Genomic DNA, 24383 nt, shown 5'->3' with positions numbered 1-24383 from the left:
TAAAAGAAACAAAATAAAATAAATGAGAAATATGAAATTATATATCTGAGGATACAACCCTGGGAAAGTGGTATCAGAGCTGAGAGATTTTTTTTAAAAGCCATGCACATGTTTCCTGGAAGGACTGAAATATGCCCTGGCAATTCTGGGGAAATGGCCTGCAGGAAGCTGAGAATCATGTGACAGTTATCTAAAATGAAACCATACCACAGTGGACATTCTGGAAGAGCAACAAGCTTCTCAAGAGAACAAAATTCTTCATTTCTTTTCAATCTGGCCTATCTGTTTAGTGTTATACTGACTTCCCGTCTTGTATGTCCCTGTTTATGATGTATCATAATTATGAATATGCCAGTGGTCAGGTCTCCCAGAGGCAGATGAGTACATTGTTGGGACACTGACAAGTATGAGTGGTAGTAGGGTAGACCCTAAAGTCCCATCTGGTGCAGAGGAGGAGAAAGTTTCCAATAATCAGCCATTGTATTGACCTCAGCATGGGAAGGGCTACTCTTGCCTGCTTAATAATAAGATAAATTATCTTGAAGTAATGCTTTGATAGACAAGTTACCAGTACATTTGAAAAACACAGCTTTGCCTAGATGTATGCCATGTACACTGCACAGAATGCATCCAACATGCAGCGTTTAGAGGAGAAAGCATGTTGTTTTGTGTGTTTTCCTTGGTGGCATATCTGTGGGATACTGCTAGGAGGGTTTTGTTTGTTTGTTTTGTGTTGCTTTTTTTTTTTCAGATAGTTTTAAAATGCTTGCTTCTTGTAAATCTGCATTTCTTGCTTGGCTTTCAAGTCTTCTCCCCTATTTTCCCGTTCTAGTATAAATATGTTTAATCTGGCTTTGACAATGGAAGTGTTTTGTATTGCAAAGAGTGTATGTTTGTGTTCCAAGCTAACATTTCCTTTTCTGTGCAAATATTTAGATTATTAAAATTGTACTGACAGGACTTTGTGCTGAAGTGAAAGTTTTATGTGATATATTTTTGCCAGTGTTCATGTAGACTTTAAAAAGATGTTCCACTAAGACATGCTTCCTATATATTATTTATGATAAATATTTATGGGATCTTTGTGCCATTCTTTTGTGCTTTCTTCTCCACTTTTCTTTCTGTGGGGGGCTTATAGAAATGGTTGTACATAAAATACTTACTAGCTATGACCCTATCGAATTTTCATTAAAGGGAGGATAAAGGACAGGAAAAATAAGCATCCAAGGATCCAAAAATTTATAGCATCTTGTTTGTCCTAATGACATCTTTAAATCCTAAGGATTTAAGGATTGGAGAATTTGAATACTTAGTATCTCCTGTTTGCATCGCTAGGGGCCCGATGGCTCTCAGTATCTCTGATGTGTCCTCCTGCCTCCTCCTCTTCCACACCTTCTTTTTTCATTAATTAAAAAGTTACATTTGTTTTATATCCTGACAGCAGCTTCCCATATCCCCTCCCCCTTCCTCTTCCCCCCTCCCCTCTGCCCCTGTCCCCTCCCCTCCCCTCCTCCACCTCTGTTCAGCAGGCTTCCCATGGGTATCAACACAGTGTGGCATCTCAGGTTGAGGAGTGACTAGGCTCCTCTCCTTGAGCTAAGGCTGGACAAGGCAACCCAGCCTTAGGAACAGGTTTCCAAAACCCAGCCAAAGCCAGGCCTTCTTCTTTCTCCTTCTCCTCTGTCCTCTGTCCCTCTGTCCTCTCCCTTCTCTTTCTCCTCCTCCCTTCACTGCTTTCCATAACTTTGGGAACCTCAGATAAAAAATGAGCAGCGAGGGTGGTCTCCAAGATGATGATCCACAAGGTGACACTTGGTCCTTTGGCCCTTTCTCCGAAGGAGAAAAACCATCTCCATTTTTCTTTTCAATAAAGTTGAATTTGTCAGTGAGCTGTTGCCTACAATTTTACTAGCCCTTCATTCCCCACTGATGGTAACCGCTGTAGCAGTTAATGCCTTCGGGGACAGCGCAGGCGCTGTACATAGAAGCTGTCTCATCTCTTTATGTTGTTTATCAGTTTTTATCAAAGCCAGGACCCCTTGAGAGAATCACTAGACAAGCACCACATCATTTTATATGACTGTTTCCAAAATCAAATCTTTCTTACAGTACCAGGATTTTTTTTCTTCCTTTGAAATTAGAGGTTGGCCTTCCCTTCCGTTGATCACTGCAGAGGAAAACTTACCAGATTCCTATGGACAGTGGTTGTAATGCACAAGCAAATCTGTCACAATCCAAGGAGTCAATTCCAGGACCGTGACTGATTTGGGGATGTAAAATTTTCCCTCATACTTATATCTTACATAACGCTTTCATAAAACCATTTGCATTTTAGAGTAGGTAATTTTTCTCATTTGAAAGGTGGGAGAGTCAATGGCTTTGTCCATCCGTGTGTGAACTCCTGAGCTCTAGGCAAATGCATCCTAAGAAACCACAATGCTTTCTCTAAAGCTTTAATTAGCACAGACAAAAAGCTCCTTACTTAACTTTGGAGAAATCAGTGACTCCAAAGATGCCATTGCAGTGACTTGTCCTCTGGTTTCCCTGAGTCACTGGAAGGGTATGCATCCGTCATCTCTTTACTGTCTGACCACTTTGACATCACCTAGACCACACTGTGTTAAGTTAGTTCCTGCAAACGTCAGCCCAAGGCCTTCCTGATGGGAGCCAGGGCTGCCTTCCTGCACTTCTATTGACAGCCTGGATGTGGAGGTTCGTTTGAAATGTGCTGTCCAGACTTTTCCTTCAATGACCCTCTGTTGACCCAGAAGCATTTCTGCCAACAGAGACTTAGTCACCATCATTCAGAGCTTTAGAGGGGACACCTTTCATGACAGGTCTGCCTATGTGTCATAATCACAGGAAACTGAGAAAGGGCAAACTACGGTTTAAAAAAAAAAAGACAGGAGACTGTGGTAGCTAGCTATTGAAGAGGCTCATCTTGGGAAGCCACCAACCAGTGACTTCAGTTGCCCATTCCTGACCTCACTGCACTAGCTGCCTAGCATTCTGGGCAAACATCACTCCTCTCGCAGAGCTGGGGGGTGGGGGGGGCTTCTGACTACTTCAGCAAATTTGGCAGTTCTCAGTGTGTTCTCACAAGGACTGTCATAAATCGGGGACCTGTTTTATAAGATGTGGTTTCATTTAGTGTCATGGTATACTCATGATTGGAACTCAAGATTCCTGAGAGCTTGTTAGCTGTCGGGTCAGTTGAGAGCTGGCGATAAGCACTGGGGTTCTTCTTTCTTCTCCTCTCTCTTTTTGCTATGCTTTGCTTTGTTTATATTGTCAGAATTCCAGAAAAAGAGAATAAAATAAGCATCCAAGCTCCAAGAAGGGTCCCCGTTGTGACCTCTTTGCCATCCCTGGCTCTTTTGCAGATGATTCAGAGTGAAGATCAGGAAGCAACTGTTTGCTATTGAGGCCAATGCAACTTTCTGCCCTAGACCCACCATATTCTCAGGGTCTCCACTCTTCCAAAACAGAACAGTATCGTGTTTACGACCCAGAGAGTACAGCACACACTAAAATGCAATGAAATATTATCACAGAAAAGGACTGATTCAAAAAAACTGCTGAACCCACTCTGAGAGCACCTGTCTTACCATGCTGGGGACAGTGCTCTAGTTAGTGAATTGTGGAGGTAGTGAGTGACCTGATGCATCAAGCTTGTGCTCTGTTTCAGTTAAAGCTTGTTTGGAGGCCATGGGTGCCTTGCCTAACTTCTGTATCCAATTGTCTTTCAGTAGTGATTGGAAAATATATCCTCTATTAAACAGTTGTATCAAAGAGGTGTGAATCCATTGCACAATTACAGAGAAGGCCACAATAAACAAATAAGTAACACACACACACACACACACACACACACACACACACACACACACACACAAATAGAACATAAAATGTATAACTGTGGTATATCCTAAGTCTGTCCCAGCTGAAACTTATATACAAAGAGATGAACTTTTTGTTTCATAAAAACATTTAGGAGCTTATGGTTTCTGTTTCTGTTTCCTTGAGGATTTTCTAACAATAACGAGATAAAACAGAACTACCCTGAGCATGTGCCCAGATCAGCCTCCTGGAAGTTATTCAGTCACATCACCTACTTGATGGCTGTTTGTCACAGCTTCCTTCTTAGTTCCAAAGAAGTGCGTCCCCACTTTCTCAGGTGACAGAGCCACTTTTGTTCTATTACTAATCCAAAGAACTAGGAAGAAAGATAGAGGTAGGAATGGTCCCTGCCAGCATCCAGAACTGTGACCAAGGACAACATCAGGGCCCACTCTGCTCCAAGTTCTTGTGAAATGTGTTTTATCATTATTGTTCCTTAAGGGCCTCTTCAACAATGACACATTTCTTTCCATTATCATTGCTTATAAATATCACTATGGAAAGGAGACTAGTCTTTAATTTTTAAAAAGTCCAATTTTGGCTGAAATCTAATTTTAGAAATAGACTTACATTTTTATTATATGAACTCAGGTTTGAGGTACAGCTGAACCCGTACAGGAGTGGGTTAAGTTCTTTACATCTATTGTGTATTGTTTTTAATTCAACAGTGGGTTATAATAAGCCATCCTATGAATTGTGAAGTAGGCTTGAACGGCAGCCTTATGTCTCCCAAACTGGCTAAGAGTTACTAAATGAATTTATGCAGTGAAACAGAAGTGGATATGTGCTCCCAGATTCCCGTTTTTGCACAAATGATGAGCTGTTCTTAGACATTTATTACTCCATCAGCCACTGGGATGGACCACAGTACCTCTGGACCTTTTGTTATGAGCTATAGATGAGCTTGTGCAGCTGTGCAGCCAAATAAGGTAGTCTCTAGTTACATGTGGCTATGTAAATTGAGATTAATCAAATGTACGCCAAATCCAGATCGTCAGCGTCAGCTGACAAGCAACATTTTAAGCACTCAGTGAGCTTGTCTGCCAGTGGCTGCCATACTGGGATGTACCAGTTTGGGACATTGCCAGGCCTACAGCTAATGGCCATGGCCATGCTGCTCAACAGGTACTGGTAAGGCTGGCATCCCGGGAAGGCCCAGAGATGGAGGCTTTTAAACAAATGGAAACAGCAGGCTGTGTAAAATTCACATTTCGGTACACAGTGAATAACACTGCTTACCGCCTCAGGGAATATAAAATGTCACCACTTCTTTCTTTTCCCCTTCTCCTTGTTAAAAATTCTAAAAATTTCACCAAAATCCTCCTATATGCCTATTTTTGACTTAGACACCTTTGCTTTCAAAATGTCTAGAGGTAATATGGCATTTTCCAAAATTTCTGCAGATTTGGGGACCTTTTAAGGAAACTACATAGATGTTAACATTCAACAGAATTAGTCCTCTCGGATTAGATGGTCCAACAGATCATCAGGAATGAAAGATGTTTACAAACCATAGCTTTCCTGGATCACACATCATTCAAATACAGAAATATTGAGTAATTTTTTCTATTTTATTAGTTAATTAGCTTATTAATTGAGTTAGTTCCCTTTTAAATTCATTTTTAATTATCAAAATTTTCATATAAGTGAACTATATTTACATTATTTCCACCACTCCCTCTCCATGTTCCAACTTTTCCCATGTGTCACCTCTCAAATTTATGACCTCTTCTTTAATTATAATTGTTTCACACACACACACACACACACACACACACACACACACACACACGATATCCAAGTCCATCTAGTGTTGTTCATATGTACATGTATTTAGGGATGACCACTTGGATTGGATAATCTCTTGGGGAGTTCATCCTTGGAGAAACCTGATTCTGCCTCTCTCAGCAGCCTGTGAGTCCTCCCCTCTCAGCAGCCTGTGAGTCCTCCCCTCTTAGCAGCCTGTGAGTCTTCCCCTCTCAGCAGCCTGTGAGTGAGTCCTCCTCTCTCGGAAGCCTGTGAGTCCTCCCCTCTCAGCAGCCTTGTGAGATTCCCACCATCTACGTTGACATGTTGGGATGTCAACTTGTGTGATCATTTTGCAGGTGATGTTTAGATGATCTCAACCACATGGTTGAGGGTTCATGGGTGCAGCTTCCCTGTCACATATAAAAGACACTGTCTCCCAGCAGATGGCCTGTCTTGGTGCTCTGGCTCTTCAGATCTCACCACTCCTCTTCAGCAATGATCCTTGACCTTAAGTATAGGGGCTGCATGGTAAATTTACCAAGTGCAGCTAGGCATACCACGGTCATTATTTTATGCATTATGACTAGTTGTAGGTCTCTATAGTAGCCTCCATCTACTTTAAAAAGACAGTTACTTAAAAAAATGTATGTACCCTTGAGAGTTTCATACATGAACACAGTGTTTTATAGTCATACACACCCCTCACTCTCACCTGTATTTGCCCCGTGCTCTTCTCAGACCCCAAGATACTTTGTCCAACTTCATGTCCTCTTCTTATTTGTTCGAAACCCAAGCAGTGCTGTTTGTATGGGCATGAATGTATGATCATCCACTGGAGCATAGACAACCTACCAGGGCCATACCCCTGAAGAAAACAGATTCTGCATCCCTTAGAAAGCATCACCTTTCAGTATCTCCTGGGTGGAAACTTTTGATCTATTGTCCCATTCATGCAGGTGCTGACTTTATCTTATGAATGTCCTCTGCAGGCAGCCACAGCTGCTGTTGAGTTCCTGCTGTGATGGCCCTGTTGTGTCTAGAAGACACCATTGCACAGCACTCCTCCCTGGTCTCTGAGTCTTAAAATCTTTTTATCCTTTCTTCTGAGACATTCCCAAGCTTTGAGAGAAGGTGGCCCAATGTAGTTGAGGACTAAGCTGGTCGCAGTTACTTATTCTTTGCACTCTGATCAGTTATATATCTCCATATCAACCTCTGTCCACTGCAAAAATACAGTAACAGCTGCACTTAAATTAGTTATATTTATCAGCATTTATTTAAAAGCATACCATTTGGCAATGCAATCATTAATGTACTAGAAGTTAATTATTAGTGCCACAGAAGACATAACAAAGTGTTTTCTTATAAGAATATAGGGTGTTCCTATATTCTCATTTGCTCCATCATTATCTTCCTGTATGAAGCTCTCCCACCACTTACTAGCTGGGTACCAGGTTGCAGAGGTCGTAGTCAACAATGAACATAGCAGATCCTCAGAAGGAAAATGTCTGTGAGCTTGTCAGAATTTTTTAGATCAGTATCATCTATCTCCCTAGGCAGACTGTTAGAAATGCCAATGCCAGGACCCGTTTCAGACCTTCAGAACCAGATGGTCTGCCATTGTTGGTTCGCAAAGTTTGGTGGGGACTCAGTCACCTAGAGAGCTTGTCCAAACAGCTTGGTTTCCAGCAAGGTTTCTGTTCTGTTTGAGGTAACACTGCTGTTGTTGGTGAATAGGCAGCACCCTCTGAAAACCACAGTTCTAAGAACTGGTTCTCATGTGTGCTGGCCATTAGAATCTCCTGGGAAGCTGGGTCACTGGCCTGTTGCTCAGGTCCCACCTTCAAGGTTCTAAGTTAAATGTCTAGAGTAAGTCATAGCTGTTCCAAAATGTTTTTGAAGTTCCTCTGGCAATGCTCACCTACAGTTTGATTTGGGACGACTAGTCTATTAGGTTCCATGTTCAGAAATACTGCTGAGGGAAAAGCTCCCAAGCATTTCAGGATGAGGTTGGACCACAGCTCTGAGATCTAGAGAGCTTCTGCAGAGCTTGTACATTCTTGAGTTTGTATTCCCAAGGTCAAAGCCTGGGTCAAGTTTGTGAGCCTCTGCTTCATTTCCTCAGCAAATGCTACTGCAGTCTCCTTTGTGGGTGTGGTCCTGTTGTGGTTTGCTAGAGAGACTTCTTTGCACAAACGCATGGGGCTTGCATTCTACTTTGACTCCTACTGTTACACTAAAAATAATTCCAGTTCAGGTTGGGATACATAATGTACTTATGAAATTTATACTAAACATACTCATCATATATAAAACAAATGTGTGTGAGAGAAAGATACACATACACCTTCCACTGAGAAAGTCTCTTAACAAATGGTTATCTCCCTCACACAAAGCTGTGCTTCGAGTGTGTGTGTATGTGTGAGTGTGTGAGCGTTTATGCATGTGCGTGTGCCTATGTTGAGGTGGGGACAGGAGACAGCTTCACGTGTCCTTGCCTGCGTTCTGTGCACCCTTCTCCCCAAAGACCTTCTCATTGGTCTTGAATTCTCCAAAGAGGCTTCGTTGGCAGGCCATTGAGCCCCAGGGATGCTTAAACGGTCTGCCTCCGTAGTAAACACAAACCCCATTTGCCTCACCTCATAAAAGGTGGGGTTTAGGGATCAAACTGGGCTCCTCAAGCTCATGAGGCAAGATTTTATTACTGAGATGTTTCCCCAAGTCCTGACTTGTTCTTTATAGAAGAACTTGATGCTGCCCGGTTAAACCCTCGGCGTTTCTCCTGACATCCATCCCAGAGACAGTTTGGAATGCTGTGCGTGTGCAGATCAAGTGCCCAGCCTCCCTCTTGCCAAATACCATCCCAAAGGGCAGAGACACAACTGAAATTTTCTGTGGAGAACACGTATCTGCTCTTCTGCCCCTCTTCCCGCCAGCCCCTTGCTGCCCTCCCTGCGGAACCAGCACTCTTTGTTCCCAAACCCTCTTCTCCAGCTTCTCTCACGCAGTGGAGCAAAGCCGCTGGCATTGCACACCAGGGACTCCCCAGACCCTTTCTCTTCCCCTGAGGGGAAGCTTGGAGGATCAAGACCTTCTTCCCAGAAGTGCTTGACGAGGTAGTTGTTTTCATTATGATGCAAATTTGTCTCTGAGCAATATTCAAGGAAACTGCTTTCCCCTCCCGGGATCTTTCTAACTCCGCCCCAGCCCTTGTCTTTTGTGTTCTTCTAAGTAAAGGAAAGCATCTGGCTTTCAGTTGGAAGACACAACTGTAGGGGGCTCCTAGGAGCCTACCAGAGAGATATACTGAGCCGTCTAGAGTACACTTTGAAAATCCAGAAAAGACAAGTGCTTTTTGTCATTTCAATTTTAATTGATCTGCTTCCTCTGGATTTTTTTTTTTAATACTGAAAGCCAAGCTTACTCTTGTGAGGTAGCATTTCTCCCTCTGTTTAACTCTTGCCCACAGAAAGAGTCTTAGCGGCAAAGCAGCAGGATTAATTCTAAGAAGTACATCTCTTGCATCCTCCATCTAAGTATACAATTCTGTCAGTTTTTGGTAGCCGAAAGTGTGTCTCCTGAAATAATGGGAGCGTGGAGTTTTCATTAAAACTGCCAGATAGGGAGGGCGTTCTGGGAGATCACCGGTTGGGTGGCCTTTAAAATTTTTTTTCTGTGACTAAAACCTCTTGGAACGCTGAGCAGAGGCATGCCTCTCGCCCCGTTGTCAGCCTGCCTTTGCTAGCCCTTTCCTTTCTCCTTGGAAAGGAGCCTGGCGGGGAACGGACTGGGGTGTGAGTTCGCATCCCTCTCCTCTCGCTGCCTGGGTTCCCGGGGCTCTGGGCGCAGAAGTTGTCCTTTGCAGCCGGGCGGGGCGGGTGGGCGGCTGCTTCTCCACCATTGAGCGCGCGTGTTCTCTGCTCTCCCCGGCACAGGGCACGACCGGCCGCGCGGGGCACCTGGCGGGGTCCGAGCCTGCCCCGCCGCCTCCGCCTCCGCGGGAGCCGTTCGCGCCCAGCCTGGGCAGCGCCTTCCACCTGCCCGACGCGCCGCCCGCCGCCGCCGCGCTCTACTACTCCAGCTCCACTCTGCCAGCGCCGCCGCGCGGGGGCTCCCCGCTGACCACCACGCAGGGCGGCTCGCCCACCAAGCTGCAGCGCGGAGGCTCGGCCCCCGAGGGTGCCGCCTACGCCGCGCCGCGAGGCTCCTCGCCCAAGCAGTCGCCCAGCCGCCTGGCCAAGTCCTACAGCACCAGCTCGCCCATCAACATCGTCGTGTCCTCGGCCGGCCTGTCCCCGATCCGCGTGACCTCGCCCCCCACCGTGCAGTCCACCATCTCCTCTTCGCCCATCCACCAGCTGAGCTCCACCATCGGCACCTACGCCACCCTGTCGCCCACCAAGCGCCTGGTCCACGCGTCTGAGCAGTACAGCAAGCATTCGCAGGAACTGTATGCCACGGCCACCCTCCAGAGGCCGGGCAGCCTGGCAGGTAAGGGAGTTGGCGCCCTTGGCGCAGCTCACCTGGGCGCATGATGGGGACTAAGGGTGCTGGATCCAAGAAGCAGGTCTGGGCATGCCTCGGGGCCAGTTTTCAGATTCTGAGGCTGTTGGGGGGATGCCAGGGCTTGTCTGGAAAGACTGTCAGTCAGCATCCTTCTTTAGGTGTGCCTGTCATGTGGTCTCTTTCGCCTCTAACACCCGCCTGTCTTCCCTCTTCCCTCCCAGGAGTCTGAAGACTTAAACCGAGCAATAAGGTTAATTTAGTAGGGGCACATAGACCTGTTGCTTGCATCCAGAGAGAAATCCAGTAACTACAGTAGTGGGTATGATCAGAGCTAGTTGCCAGAAAAAGTTAGATTTTTTCCCCAAATCAGACTCTGAACTTACATAGGTTTCATCAGGCAGAGTAAAGAAACCAATAGGGAAGTGTCTTCAAGGTGTTACCTATTTCATTATAGGCTTGTGCGGGGCGCGGGGTGGGGGTGGGGATGGGGGGGCGCTGCTTTCCCCTGCCAGTTCAGAAGAGGTGACATTTCTCTGGTGCCTGTCCGCATCAAAGACTAGGGTGAGCTGGGCAACTCTGCTGTTAGCAACATATGCTCAGCTTAAACAAGACACTGTGATTGAAAGACTAAAGCTCTCTCCTTAAACACCTGACAAGTAATCTGGATTTATTGCCTATTTCTTCCCTTTTGGAAGTATTTGGTAATTTTGTGACTCTAGTAACAGATGCTGTGCTCATATGTTTCTTTTCTTGACACAGATGACTGTGAAGATAAATAGAATAAAAAAAGGGAACTGTTGCAGGCACAGGGCAGGTGGCCAGGGGCATCTTTAATTCAAACACAGTAATTGCCAGCATGGACTAGCCTAGCTTAGCGGGATGCAGGCTGGGATATGCTGCCTGCTGAATTGTGTGAGGTGCGTTTACAGAACTGAAAATAATCTCTCTCATTGTGTTGCCTGGAGAGCGGCATTTTGGAGGTAGGCCATCATTAATGCCCAAATATCTCTAATGTAGCCATTAGTTTGAAGAGCAGCCTTCGAAACAAGCAAAGAAGTGGGAGGTCATAGGAGACTAAAACCCTGGGACATCACTCACCCACCCCAGCTACTGTGGAGGAGAGTCAAGGAGACCCGGTCCAGACTACTAAAGACCATTTCATTTCTGTGTTTACTTGATGACATAAGAGTGGTTTTGTTGTTGTTGTTGTTGTTGTTGTTGTTTGCTTGTTTGTTTAGAGGGGAGGGTCAGAGGGTGTGGCCAGGTAGCCGAATGTGTGGGATCTTGAGGAAATGTTTAGGGAATGGAAATACGATTAACGAAGAACTGTCCCTTGTATCGTTGACTCTAGAAAAGTGAGTAAATTTTGAAAGTGGTTTATGCTTTGATGTCTGCGAAGAGTTTTTCAAAGTCTTTGCTGCTGCTGTTGCTGCAGTTGGTGGTGGTGGTGGTGCTGGTGATTTCTGTTGGTTAGATGTGAGGACACTTCTCTGTTTCTCTGGCCAGGAAGAGCGCTCCATTTGACCAGCCCCTTCTCTTCCATCTGTTCCTCTTATTTTCTGGCCATATCTCATTTTTGCTACCTAGTGAGAAAAAAAATATTCAATGTGCCACTGAAGAGTCTTAATTTTAGAGTGGCAATGAACATTTTAAATGTTTGAATTCATTTGTTTAACATACATGTTAAAATATTCATTTAAAGATTTCTTCATGCAAATTGATACTGGTGGTTTTGAGTTCAGAATTATCCTGTCAGAGTGTTTGAACATTGGATTTGGATAAGATTTCATGTTCTATTTAGAAAATAGAGACCCGTAGCCCAAGAGAAATATAGGAGAGAGACTGTGGTATGTGTGCGCTGACAGATGTCAGAGCTTTCATACTCTGTTTGTAAGCCCTGTGTCTGAAATCATTCCAGGAGTCATAAAGTTGGGAGTCACCTGGTCTGCTTATTGAAAGATCACAGATACATTGAGATTACAAAGTAGATTTTTTTTTTTTTTTTTTTTTTTTTTTTTTAGTTTTTTGAGACAGGGTTTCTCTGTGTAGCTTTGCACCTTTCCTGGAACTCACTTGGTAGCCCAGGCTGGCCTCGAACTCACAGAGATCCGCCTGGCTCTGCCTCCCGAGTGCTGGGATTAAAGGCGTGCGCCACCACCGCCCGGCTACAAAGTAGATTTTGTCTCAGCAGAGCTGTGAATTGAGAGATCTGTCCCTGACAACTAGAAGTATCAATAGAGGGTAGTGACATACGTTAGGAACTAATTTCATAGTTCTTCACCATGTATCTCTTCTGTACCACCACTGGTTCAGTCTCTGGAGATTATCCTGAAATCTCTAACCTCCTCTCAAATAGAGAGGACAGGAAATTATTAAAAAAAAAAAAACAAAAAACACTTTCAATGAAGTGGCTAAGGAAGGTTCTAATCAGGAGGTGATTTTTGAGTCTTTCCTGGAGTGGTGAGCCAGCTAGCCGTATGGGTGTTAGGGAAAGGGTGTTCTGACAGAAGAAAGGGGACTCCAAAGGCACAGCGGGGGTGGGGGTGGGGGTGGGAGTGTGCCTGGTGTGCACACTGGGGAAAGCAGTAAGCAGGAGGAAGGCTTGGCCATCGGATGAGGTTGGGACTTTGCCAAGGGCTGGAGCAGAAGGATAGACAGATCAGGAAGGCCCTTTAAGACAAGCCGTTGAGCAAAGGTGACACATCCTGGCTTAGTTTGTAGCAGGCTTATTCTGGATGATATATTAGGAATAAAATTTGAGGATCAAAGGCAAAAGGAAGACTGTAACTTGGGAGTTATTACAGTAATCTAAGTTAAAGTTACCTGTGGAAACATACTTCATTGAAGGTGATGAGCAACAAGCCGTGTGTGTGTGTGTGTGTGTGTGTGTGTGTGTGTGTGTGTGTGTACACTCAAGTGCACGTGCCAATGTGATTTTCTCACGAGCTAGGCGATGATAGTAAGAACCAGATTACCAAGAAAACAGAGTTTTAATGACAGAGGTGGGGCAGGTTCCAGAAGCAGCTGAGTAGGTTTAGGGCATGTGGATTAAAACTAAGACCTAGGTTTTTGCATGTGATGGCATTCTGCCAGAATCCCAGTGCACATGTCCCATAGAAAGTTGGGTAAGTGGGTCAGAGTTTTATTCTGGGCTTGTTTTGTCTAGCCAAAAGGATGTTAAGAATTGCAAAATGCTGTCTAAGGATTTCAGGCTGTCAGTTACAGAAAGCACTTGGGCAGGCAGTAACACACCCACCTTCTCTACTGGATTTACTGGTGACCGCACTGTATAGAAGCTAGCCCAAGATTTCAGAATATGGATTAAACCCAGAAAAATGTAACTTGGATCTTAAGTCATTAGACACCCATGACTTCTTAGTAGTGTTCTTCTCTTATGCAATTATATATCTTTTTGTTGTACAAAACTGAGTGGAAATCAGTTCTGCATCACTAAAGGTCCCAAACTTTAAACACCTGCCTACTTGATGTGGCAGAGAGGGTCATCTGCTCTTACCATTTGACAAGCAACTAAGGTAATATATATATATAGTATATAGTATATAGTATATAGTATATTTGTGCATTTCTGACTCATTACAAGTTAATTTTAGTTATTTATCAGATAACCAACATGGGAGTTTAGAAACTGATGGAAAGAAATTGTGTTTTGCAATAGGCACAAAGCAGCTATGGTGAACTGGTGGGCATACCACATCCTGTGGTTAGCACATAAAGAAGGCATCATCACTGTGTTCGAAATGTATAGCTTCAGTCAAGGAGGGTTTAAAAACAATGTCTCCCACTGCAGTCTAGGTCATTATGTAGCCCAGGATGGTTCTTAACATACAGCGATGTCTCCACTCTGCCTCTGCCTCTGCCTTCACCTCCAAGGTGCTGGGATTACAGCCATGCGCCACCATTTTCAATTTTTTTTTTAATAAAACTGCTCCAATTTCAGCTTTAATGCCAATGTAGAATGAGGCAGAGCTTAGTTGTGATGGGAAAATCCAGAAGGGACCAATTAGTGGGATCTCATATGTGCCTAGCATGCTTCTTTGAGGAGATCATCCCAGAGTCTTAACTGTAAATGAGGAACTAATTCAAAATGTAGCTGAAGCTAACTCAAAGCATTGGTAATACATTTGTGGTGAGGGACAGGGGACAAAGTATCAGCACATCAGTATTTGTTCAGCAAAGTTGAGTGAGTGACAAGAAATGTCAGGTGAGTGGCCAGAGAGGATAGCACAGAGAAAAAGGAAGTGGATCCCGCCCTAAAGGGCTTGTGATGTCTTCCTCTCTGCAGATGGTTGGCAAGCCCATCTTTGCCTGTTGGCAACTGTTCTGGGAGCTCTGTGTGAGGTGGGTCAAGAATAATGGGCAAGCAAACAGAAAGAGCTTGAAATTGTTCTTTCTGCCCGGCCCCAAGTGATATAACAATCTCCTGTTTCTTTCAAACCCCATGCTGATCACATAAATGATAGAATAAGAAAGCCCTCCAAATGATACCACTTGCCTTTGACATTGTTCTCCTGACAATCTCTTTGCTTAACCTAATTTTCTTTACATTGAGTTAAATGTATTTATCTTAATGAATGAATACATTAAACATGAATGATGAACAAAATTATACTGAAAATGCATTATACTATAAAGCATTTGCCAAGTATCACTTAGTGTGCCACATTCTGCAATGTAGGTATCACCTGATCTCCAACAACTGGTTGAGGTAGTGTGATTTTTACCTCCATCCCTCAGAATTGAATACTGAGGCTCAGAAGTGATGTATTCCTCGAGCAAATCTGCAATGACAGGAATGTCATTTAACCTGGACAATTTTGATTAGAGTCTTCATAGTCTAAGCTATACATAACCCATGAGTAGAGAGCATGTTTTTCTGTCATTAAAGAAAAATAGTAAGGACATAGATATTTTTTGCCTACCAATATAAGATTTTTAGTGTATGTAAATCTCTAGTGATTTTGAAGGAAGCAAAAGCCTCTCAAAAATGTGTCAACATCCTATTGAGTATGACTTCACTTGTACCAATTTTTGTTCCTTTTTGTGAAGAAAATAACATGATCTTTCATTTTCTGAGTTTTGAGCCAAATTAATCCTGTTAGAAATACAAATACAAGATGTAAATATGTATTGAAGTCGTCAAGCTTCAGGAGCTTACTTTGGGAGAGAAATAACACATGAACTGTAAATTCTTAGCCACTGATTTCCATGGGAATTGCCCTTATATGGAGAGTTATTTAGTCAAGGCGTGATCATCTTATACTCGAGCCAAATGGACCTAAACCATCCTGCTTGGAGTGGCTCAAGCACTGTAAACTCTGAGTTTTAAACTATTTGGAGATATCATTCAGTCCCTGACTTACTGAGGCTCCCAGGTCTCATTCTTTTAGTAAACAAAATGGAAAACACTGGCCCAAGACCCTGTAGGGTCTAATATGCCCCTACTTGATTCCTGGAGGAGATGGTCCAGGAGTTGAAGGGCATGGTCACTGGATAAGTTCATAGGGAACATGTTTAGCACTCAGCTCCTGGGATTCAGTCTAGAAGCAATGAGATGCCTGGCTCCTGTTCTTTACATTTCTCTTCCTGGAGCTGATGGTTTCCTAGCCTTTGGACAAGAGTAGGATGCATCTCATGAACATCTGCTCACTCATATGCTAGACATCAATGAACATTAGGCCTTAAAAAAAAAAAAAACCCTGTTCAGATTTACATATTCTGCTTCTTATTAGATCAGCCTGAGATCTTAATCAATACCTTAATTTGGTGGAGGAGACATCCTCTCAGCTGTAACATCAGCATATCTCTTAGGAAGAGACTCCTTGGGTAGCTCTCCAAGCCAAAAAGACATGTGCATTTCCCCTGGCCAGGCCCCTCACCCAACTGCCCTATGGCTTTTGTGCTGGAAGAACAGTTCCTGCCTATGACATTTGAATCTGGGGAGAATGAATCTCTCTCACATATGGTGGGTACATTCTGGGATTCCATGTCTCCACCACTAGGGGAGTGCAGGCCATTTACCACATACTTACCTTCTCCTTCAAAAACTCAGCACCCCTGCTTTACAGTAGGGCAGCCATAGTCTTAGTGTAGCATTAGCAGCTCCTATCATATATATGTTCCCTTACCCCCAGGAAGGTAGACACTGGGCTCCAGCGTGCTGTCCTTCCCATGTGCAAGTTAGCCCTGTCTAAGTCTTGGTCTGCCTAGCCATCCAGAACTCACAGAAGAGTCAAATGCTCCTTAGCTGTGAGTCAAGTTTATGTTGTATCTGCATTGCAGTTTCCTTGCTATCTCCTTCCTCTCCAATCAATGTCCAGGTGAAACAGTAGTGGAGAAAGTGCTACTTTCAGCATCCTCTTCCAGGAAGATCATTGCTGCAGTGATGCATTGCTGACTTGAAACTGAGTTCACATCGCTAGAAGGCCTAAGAGGCTTTGCCATTGTTTTATTTTTTGTGTTTGACTCACAGATAATAGTTCCTCCCCTCCTCCCCTTCCCACCAACCCTGCCAATGAAAATGCAGTAAACAGATTTAACTTGTTTGGGAAAGGGATGTGGTATCTTCATATTGAATTATTATAATACAAAATAGTTATCCTATTTAAATAAACTGGGAAAATCGAAACTAAAACTTAATTGAAATCACAAGGAGTGGTTCAACAGGTAGCCTCTGTCTCGCATTTGCTGTCCTGTTTCTCACACACCATCCCCAAATGCAGATGTAAGGATAGAATGGGGGAATGAAGTCACAAGAAAGACAGAACATAGACTCCAGTGTCACTAATAAGCAAATAAAGAGTTTTGTAAAAACTGGAAGTTAAGAGTCAGAGTCAAGCTGGGACTTCTGAGACATGGAGCTGAAGATGTGGGGGAGGAACTGAAAGTTAATGTTTGCCTTGTTCAGTCCTAAATTGCTATCTTTCTCTCTCTGTGTGATCTCTTTCCTGCTAGAATGACTAGGGCTTACTCCAAGAAAAAAATAGGAGTATTATCTTGAATAAACCATAACCAGTGTGAGATTTAGACTCCTGATTTAGATATTGGCATCCTGAGTGAAGTTCAAGGCACATAGACACATACAGGGTTGGGACGAATGGAGAGGGGGAGGCTGCTTACCACCCATCAGTATGAAGGAAGATGGTCATCATGCACGACCCTCCCTCTTGATCATAAATTCACATTTGGAAACCTATCGGGAAACACTTCTCTTCACACTGTGGAAAGAAGCTACCTCTGGGTTTTTCTTCCTCAAATATGATAAATTAACAAGGATTACAGAGGAATGGGAGAGAATTATTGGCTTGAAAAGGAATAGACTAAAATAGAAAAATAAATTATCTCTTAGAAGAAACAGATAATTTAGGGGATGTAAGAGATTAAATGAAATAAGCAAAAACTTTAGGTCTGGCATTGAAGAGGATTTAGGAAGATCTTGAATTCATTAAATAAAAACTGAATAGGATATGTAGAAGGAGCAAAGAACATGAAAATCCTTTCAGGCTATAAAAACATAACTCATAAAACTAGAAACAAATGGTAAAAAAAAAAAAAATGACTGGGAAATAGCTAAGGAAATAACCCAGAAAGTAAAGAATAAAGGGATAGACAGAGAACATACAAATGATATAAGAAGAGCCAAGACAACTTCAGGAGATAGAATGAATATATGACTGGGGTCTCAGAAAAGGAGAAGAGGCGGTAAATTATCAAAGTCAGAAGGAAGAATTCCTCAGGGCTCATGCCTTAGTCAGAAACACCTTGTGCTAGGAATTGAAAGTGTTCCTTGTTCCACATCATGAAAATTCAAAGCACCAAGATAAAAAGACCCAGCATCTCTGGAGAGAAATAAAAGCCTTTACCTGCCTAAGCAGTCAGAGTTTTGGACAGCAGAGAATAAGAGGTGCTGCCGTGTTACTAAGGGAGTAATTCCCAACCCCAAATCTACACAGAGCCTGTTTCCCAGTGTAAAGGAAAAATCAAACATGCTCTCACATGCAGCGTCTCAGAAAATCCGTCTCCTAGGCACACTGTCCTAGAGAATGCACCATATTTAAAAAATATATCCTAGCTAAATAGAAGCATGAAATGGCAGGAAAAATATCCAGAAATAAAACATACTGACAGGCAGAGCAGTGAAGAGAAGTCCAGTGAAAGGCCCCAGGCAACAGGTTAGGAAGCCAGAGAGAGAAGACTCGACCCAAGTCCCAGAGGATCTGTGCAATGTCAGTATCTAAGGGCAGAAAACATGAAACAACAACCAGCTTCATTGTAGATGGAGAAGAAAGAGTTGTTACACTCCATGGAGTTCTGTACATCCGGAAGGCAGCAGTTGAGAGATTTAACATGTAGACAGATATATGGGCATATAGTTCCATCCCTTCTTAGCTCTGTAATGTTGTGCCATTTCACTGGAGCCAATGGAATTTAAAGAGCACGGCTTTGATGCCTGGCATTCTTCTCAGGGCTGGGGACTCATCTGTGAGCACCAGAGGCCGAAGCCCTGATGTTCTCTCTGGGGGTAGAGACTAGGGAATGCAGAGGTCAGAGACAGAGCAGCTGGGGACACTCCACAGAGAGATTATCATTGGAGCAAACCTTTGAAGGAAGGAGAGAGAAGCATATAGATATTGAGAAGAGCATCTGAGACAAAGAAAAGAGGTCTGAGGGAATTCATGCACTGTCCATTGGGATGCAAAACTGGGTTTCTCAGATTGTTGGCTCTTGCTCTGCAGTGTAGGAGAAAGGAAGAATGACAATTGCAGTCTTTAAAACATCCTATGAGATTGCACTGCCCCTTGTTTAGTACGTCCACAAGTTAAACAGGCTTTGTAATCATGTCTTGTTTCCAAGAATGGCAATGTCTGGCTCTTCTGGGCATTCAAATATACACAGGTTGGAAACCAGGACTTCAGACTCATCTTATAGGAAAGACAGAACTAACTTGTGTAACACAGCTTGATGTGAGAAGGGATCTGACTGAAGGAAACCTAAGAGAGAGGCATATGGAGGGTGAGTCAAAGGGTTGTTAAAAGAGGCAACTTTCAAGGTACGTGTGTCACACATACCCCAGAAGGGGGTTTACATAGTTCCACACTCATGTGAGTGAATGAGCAGGTAATTCATGAGTCTCACGGACAGTGTTTTGGCTACAGTAGTTCATTTTCTGTTGACATCACAGCATGCTTGAATTTGACTACAAAGAAGTGTAATTGAGGTCAAGGTTTTAAAGGTTGACAGACCATGAAGGGTTCCATCATCAATTTGGCCTCTGTTGAGAACCCCTTAGGTTATGTCATTATGTGGCAGGTGACCTCAGAAGGACAGCATACAGGAGGAAATCACAAGGTGAGACAGGAAGCAAGAGATTCGGGAGCCATGTTTTTTGTTTCGCTTTGTTTTTTAACAGCCATTGACTCAGCATCAAACCTGGGTTCCACACGAACTCCACAGGCAGTACTCTCAGCCACTGACTTGTTGTACACCTAAGCTGGGCCCCGCCTTTTATAGTTTTCGTCATCACCATCAGAACAGACCCACTCCTAGGACCAAGCTTCCAACATGTGACCCTTGGAGACAAACTATACCCAAACCAGAGCAGAGCCACACTGCGTTTTGTTTTTAAAGCAAGGGCCGATTTTTATTTCTGAAAGAATGAATTCTCTAGAAATCCAAATAAAATTCTTTGCATTACCCTAAGGGTCCCCGAGAGAATGGGAATGAATACTGACAGCATCAGAGACTGGAGGCAAAGTGAGGGTATGTGAGGAAATTAAAGAGGAATCAATTAAAAAGGGATTGCTTCTGGGAACAGAAAAAGGAACCAAATGCCAGGAAATTTCCTTGTCCTTTGAGAAATAGGCTGCCCATTGAATGAGCTCCATGGTTTGCTGGTACTGTAAGTGTTTCTTCAGGGCTGCAGAGAGATGGCTAGTATATCAAGCATCTGCTAGGAAATGCTTTTCTGTACTATCTAGAATGGCAAAAAGAAACCACAACACGGGAACAGAAAGACTTAGAAACAGGAATCTGTATGTAGCCCCAGGACTGGGGCTGGATGGGGCTCCCCAGCAGCCAACTGTGGGGAAAGTTTAGTTGACACTGGAGTTGTTGGTGAGTTTATCCCTAACTTCAGAGCCTTTTACCTTTGATTCTTAAGTTAATGGGACATCAAGGAAAGAAATAGAATAAGTACACATATTCCCTGCAGATTAACTCAGGTGGAAGTATCTAAAATCTCTGTGGGTTGCTCCAAGTATATGGGTCATTATACATTTACTATGGTGAGCACTAACTTGACACCAAGAAGAAAAAGGCAAGGCAGGTAATGGAATCTCTGTACATCTATAACATGATATCATGTCTCTTCCAATAGATGTCAAGTCTACAAATGTTTTGGCTGCCTATGGTAAAGAAACTAGTGAGTGAAATTATTATGGTTGGTAAATAACCACAAGCCATATTCATATTGACCAAAATAGGAATATAAAGGTATACCAGATTGTGTTACTTAGAATTCATGTTACTATCACTAAAATATCTACAATGAAAGAAAGGAAAAAGAAAACCTCAAAGAGAAAGATTTATTGAGCTCCCAGTGTCAGAGATTTCTGCCCATCCTATCAGGAAGAGCTTGACAGAGTGAATCACCTCACACCAGACAGAAAACAGAATGATGAAGTGATAGGAAGGAGCCAGGCAAGATGTCACCCCCCCACACAAGGAAGCACTCTAGTGACGTACTCCCTCAACTGTCTCACCTTCCACAGTTCCTCCTCCCAAGCTTCTATTGAAGTCTTAACTCCACCAGTGAATTAAACCATCCATCAGGTCAAAGTCCCCATGACCTAATATGTCTGGAAACACCCCATAGGAATAGCCAGAGGTGTGTTTCACTGATCTCCTGGGTGTTTCTGAATCTTATCAAGATGGTAACCAAAATTAACCATCATACAGATTCTGCTTAACATGAGCAAAAGGATAGAAATCAACAAAGATGAGCAGAAAGGTGATTCTGTGGAATATTTTCCTGTAGGGAGATAATATCTGTTCCTTCACCTCTGAGCTTCACAGTTCTCTAGAAAGTACCTCTGTCTTTCTTAGGTTTCTGTGTGGGATGTATGGACACCTATAAAGCAGGCCATGGAATACTGTAGGTTCATCAACCAAGTGAGCATCCACAAGTATAACCCTAGGAAATAAGATTAAAAAATCAGACAGTAACTGTTCCATATTACTTCTTGACCTTATGCAGTGTATTGTAGACCTTTCAGGAACCCACAGCAAAGGAAATCTAAAGAAAACCATTCAATAATTTTACCAAGGAGCAAGTTTGAGCAAGCCATTCCAGTTTCTGCTTACAGTGTAAAATATCTTCCAAGAGACTTTGCAGCCTTGGTTTCTGCCTGCTAGTCCTCCAGTGCCTCTGAGCCCAAGGCAGTGGGTTACTGCAGAGGTAGAGTCAGTGCTGAGCTTTAAACAATAGTTTGTGACTCCAGCCTTAGCTGTCTGTGTATGAACTGGCAGCATGGTGAAAACACTCTTCCCACCAAAATGAAGATGCGTATCCTTCAACAGTTGCTGTAAAAAACTGAGGTCATTGTTCCTTCTCCTTAAGATGAAACATGCATGCAAACACGCACCATGCACGTGCTACATGTATATACTCATTCGTTCATGTTTGAAGCTCAGCTGGCTAGATATAGAAAATTTCATAACTACATCCATGTTGACGTATTTATCTACTTGAGTTGCTATAACAAAATACCACAAATGTCATCATTTTATACAATGGAAATTTGCATGTCACAGTTCTGAAGGCTAAACGATCTAAGACCAGGGTGGTCCTAGTTCAGTGTGCAGTGAAGCCGACTTTTGGGTTCATTGAAGTGGCCCTGAGAGATCATTCTAATGTTTATTTTACAGGGGCCAAAAATCTCAGGAATGAGGGCCCTGTCTCATCCCTGCTTAACATCTTAAGTTAGACTCAACTTCAGAATCTGTGGAAGCTGCAAACATAATACCACAGTCTCCAATTAACTTGTTAACTACCACATACTGACAAATAGCCCCCACTCTGGTTGACAATGCACAGTAGCGTTTACTCCCTTGTGGAACTTTCTATCCTGGAGAAGTGGCACTCATCCCATGAGATGCTCTTCTCAAATGACTGACAGCTCATCAGTATCTTTTCTGAATAGAGACATCTGAAAAATGGGATGGGAACATTTTAGCCAGACACTGGTGCTTTTTCTGTATGCTGTGAAGAAGTTAGTGTTTTAACAAGGGAGCTGGCATTCAAGTGACAGTGGTACTTGAATGCCAGTGGTACTCAGTCCAGAAATTAATCAACCTTTAAAACCTGCATGCTCAAAAATGCAGGCTAGACCTTTTAGAAAAGAATCAAAATAAAGACTGAAGCCTCCTGGAAACTCCATATTTTACTGTATAATTCCTGTTATCTCAAAGACGTTTTATATACAAAATTCTTTATAAGCAAAATTATCAAAATTAATAAAACATCAGTACATGGAGCGATTATAAAATGTAAACATAGAGGATAGTGAACCTACAAGGTCTATATCTGGCACTTTCTCTTTGTAAATTATGTTGTAAGTTAATGTGTCTTTTTCTCATAGAAACCACAAAGCTCTCTCTCTCCTAGTGAAACCACTACAGAAACATGCATTGCACTTGCATGTTTTGAAGTTCAGTGTCTAATTCTTAAGGGAAATTTGGACAGCCTATGTATATCAAAAGCAATCTAATGAAAGGCTTTTGTTTAAGATAGAGAATGTAAACCATCTCCAGTCACATTTTAAAAATTGCACCCCAATGTGGTTTTGTACACCTTTAATCCCAACACTTGGGAAGCAGAGGCAGGTGGATCTCTGTAGTGAGTTTCAGGCCAGCCAGGGGCTACACAATGAAACCTTGTCTCAAAAAAATCTCAAAATCAAACAGGTGAAACTGTTATTTATGAAAGAAAACATCTGTCTGCTGATTCCCCCTTTTGTTGCGCCAACCTCTTCTTTCCACCCTGAGAATTTCCTTAGTGTGCTGGAGCAGAAGCCACAGAACCCAAAAGGGAGATAGCCCTCTTCCCCTGGCACTTTGAATAACTAATGAAACTTGCCTTGAGGTCTCAGCCTGTCTGTGCTGCTTAGATATGAAGACATACTAGGCCCACCTTGTTCTGGATATCCTCCATGGAAATTCCCAGGGTTATCTATAATAATTAGACAGGACCTAACAGTGCAGATGCACTGTTCAGGAATGTACCGATGAGGTATTCCAAAGCAGCAATTGAAAAATAAAATGACACTCATTGAGTTTTATTCCCCTTGTTCATAAAGATGAGTTTGTGTATGAATATAAGACTGACCACTAAGAACTCTGAGAAGTGACTAATTACTAGGGTGCCAAATCATAGATTGCTTTTATCAGTAGTCAATTAAGACAATAAGAAGGAATCAGTGAGCCAGACTCTTGGTCCATTCCAGCCAGGAAAGAAATATATTCTGAAGCAAATGATAATAATTATGAAACTCCTTCCAGGTAAAAATTAAATTTCATAGACTAAGCTTCTTTGCTTGCAGATGTCCATTTGAATTACAAGTTTTAATATAATTATGTTGCTCTCTATAAAAGGATAATAATTCAACTCTCCCTGCCCTTGCCAGAAAAGGTTTGGGGTGCCTGGGTGGAGTCTTCTGAAGACCCTTTTGCTAGGCTGAGTCTGGAAGTTGCTTTGGAAAGATTCTGGAGAGTCCACAGGACATTCATGAGCCATGACTCTGTCTCCCCTGACTCTATAGCCCAACTCGGAGACACCTCAGAAGTTGATTTTCCCACAACTTGATGCTGTTCAAAGTCTTTTATCAAAGAATTGAAGAAGGGCAGGAAGCAGGACCAGGCAAGAGTGTCCTGATGTTTATACTTGGCCCCTGCAGATCAGGTCCCAGGGTTTCTCAGCAGGAAGCTAATTGCAGCTCAGAGTGGGGCATGCTAGGGGAAGAAGTCCATATCTTTTTGTTGTTGTTGTTCTCAAGGGCATTGCTAGCTTTCCCCCAAAGCATCAGAAACTAAATCTCCCTCCAAGAACCACTGTCCATATCCATTCTGGAGTGAGTATTCCTGGGGATGTTCTGATCCCCAATTTAAGGGAACTACTGAAGACTATGCCTTGAAAGTCCACTGAAGACCCTACA

General features: G+C 43.1%; 1 protein-coding gene across 1 annotated transcript in view; it reads left to right on the top strand.

The window, feature by feature from the left end:
• The window catches only part of Ctnnd2 (catenin delta 2), a 413610-nt gene that overhangs the window by 19066 nt on the left and 370161 nt on the right, over positions 1 to 24383 (top strand). The window contains exon 4 of the mRNA XM_059276731.1: positions 9585 to 10140. Within this exon, the coding sequence (XP_059132714.1) occupies positions 9585 to 10140 (556 nt within the window). The remainder of the gene's footprint in view (positions 1 to 9584; positions 10141 to 24383) is intronic.

Source organism: Peromyscus eremicus, chromosome 11, assembly GCF_949786415.1.
Source record: "Peromyscus eremicus chromosome 11, PerEre_H2_v1, whole genome shotgun sequence".
Taxonomy (NCBI): Eukaryota; Metazoa; Chordata; class Mammalia; order Rodentia; family Cricetidae; genus Peromyscus; species Peromyscus eremicus.
The sequence above is the reverse complement of the archived record's forward strand: the minus strand, read 5'-3'. Positions and strand labels throughout refer to the sequence as shown.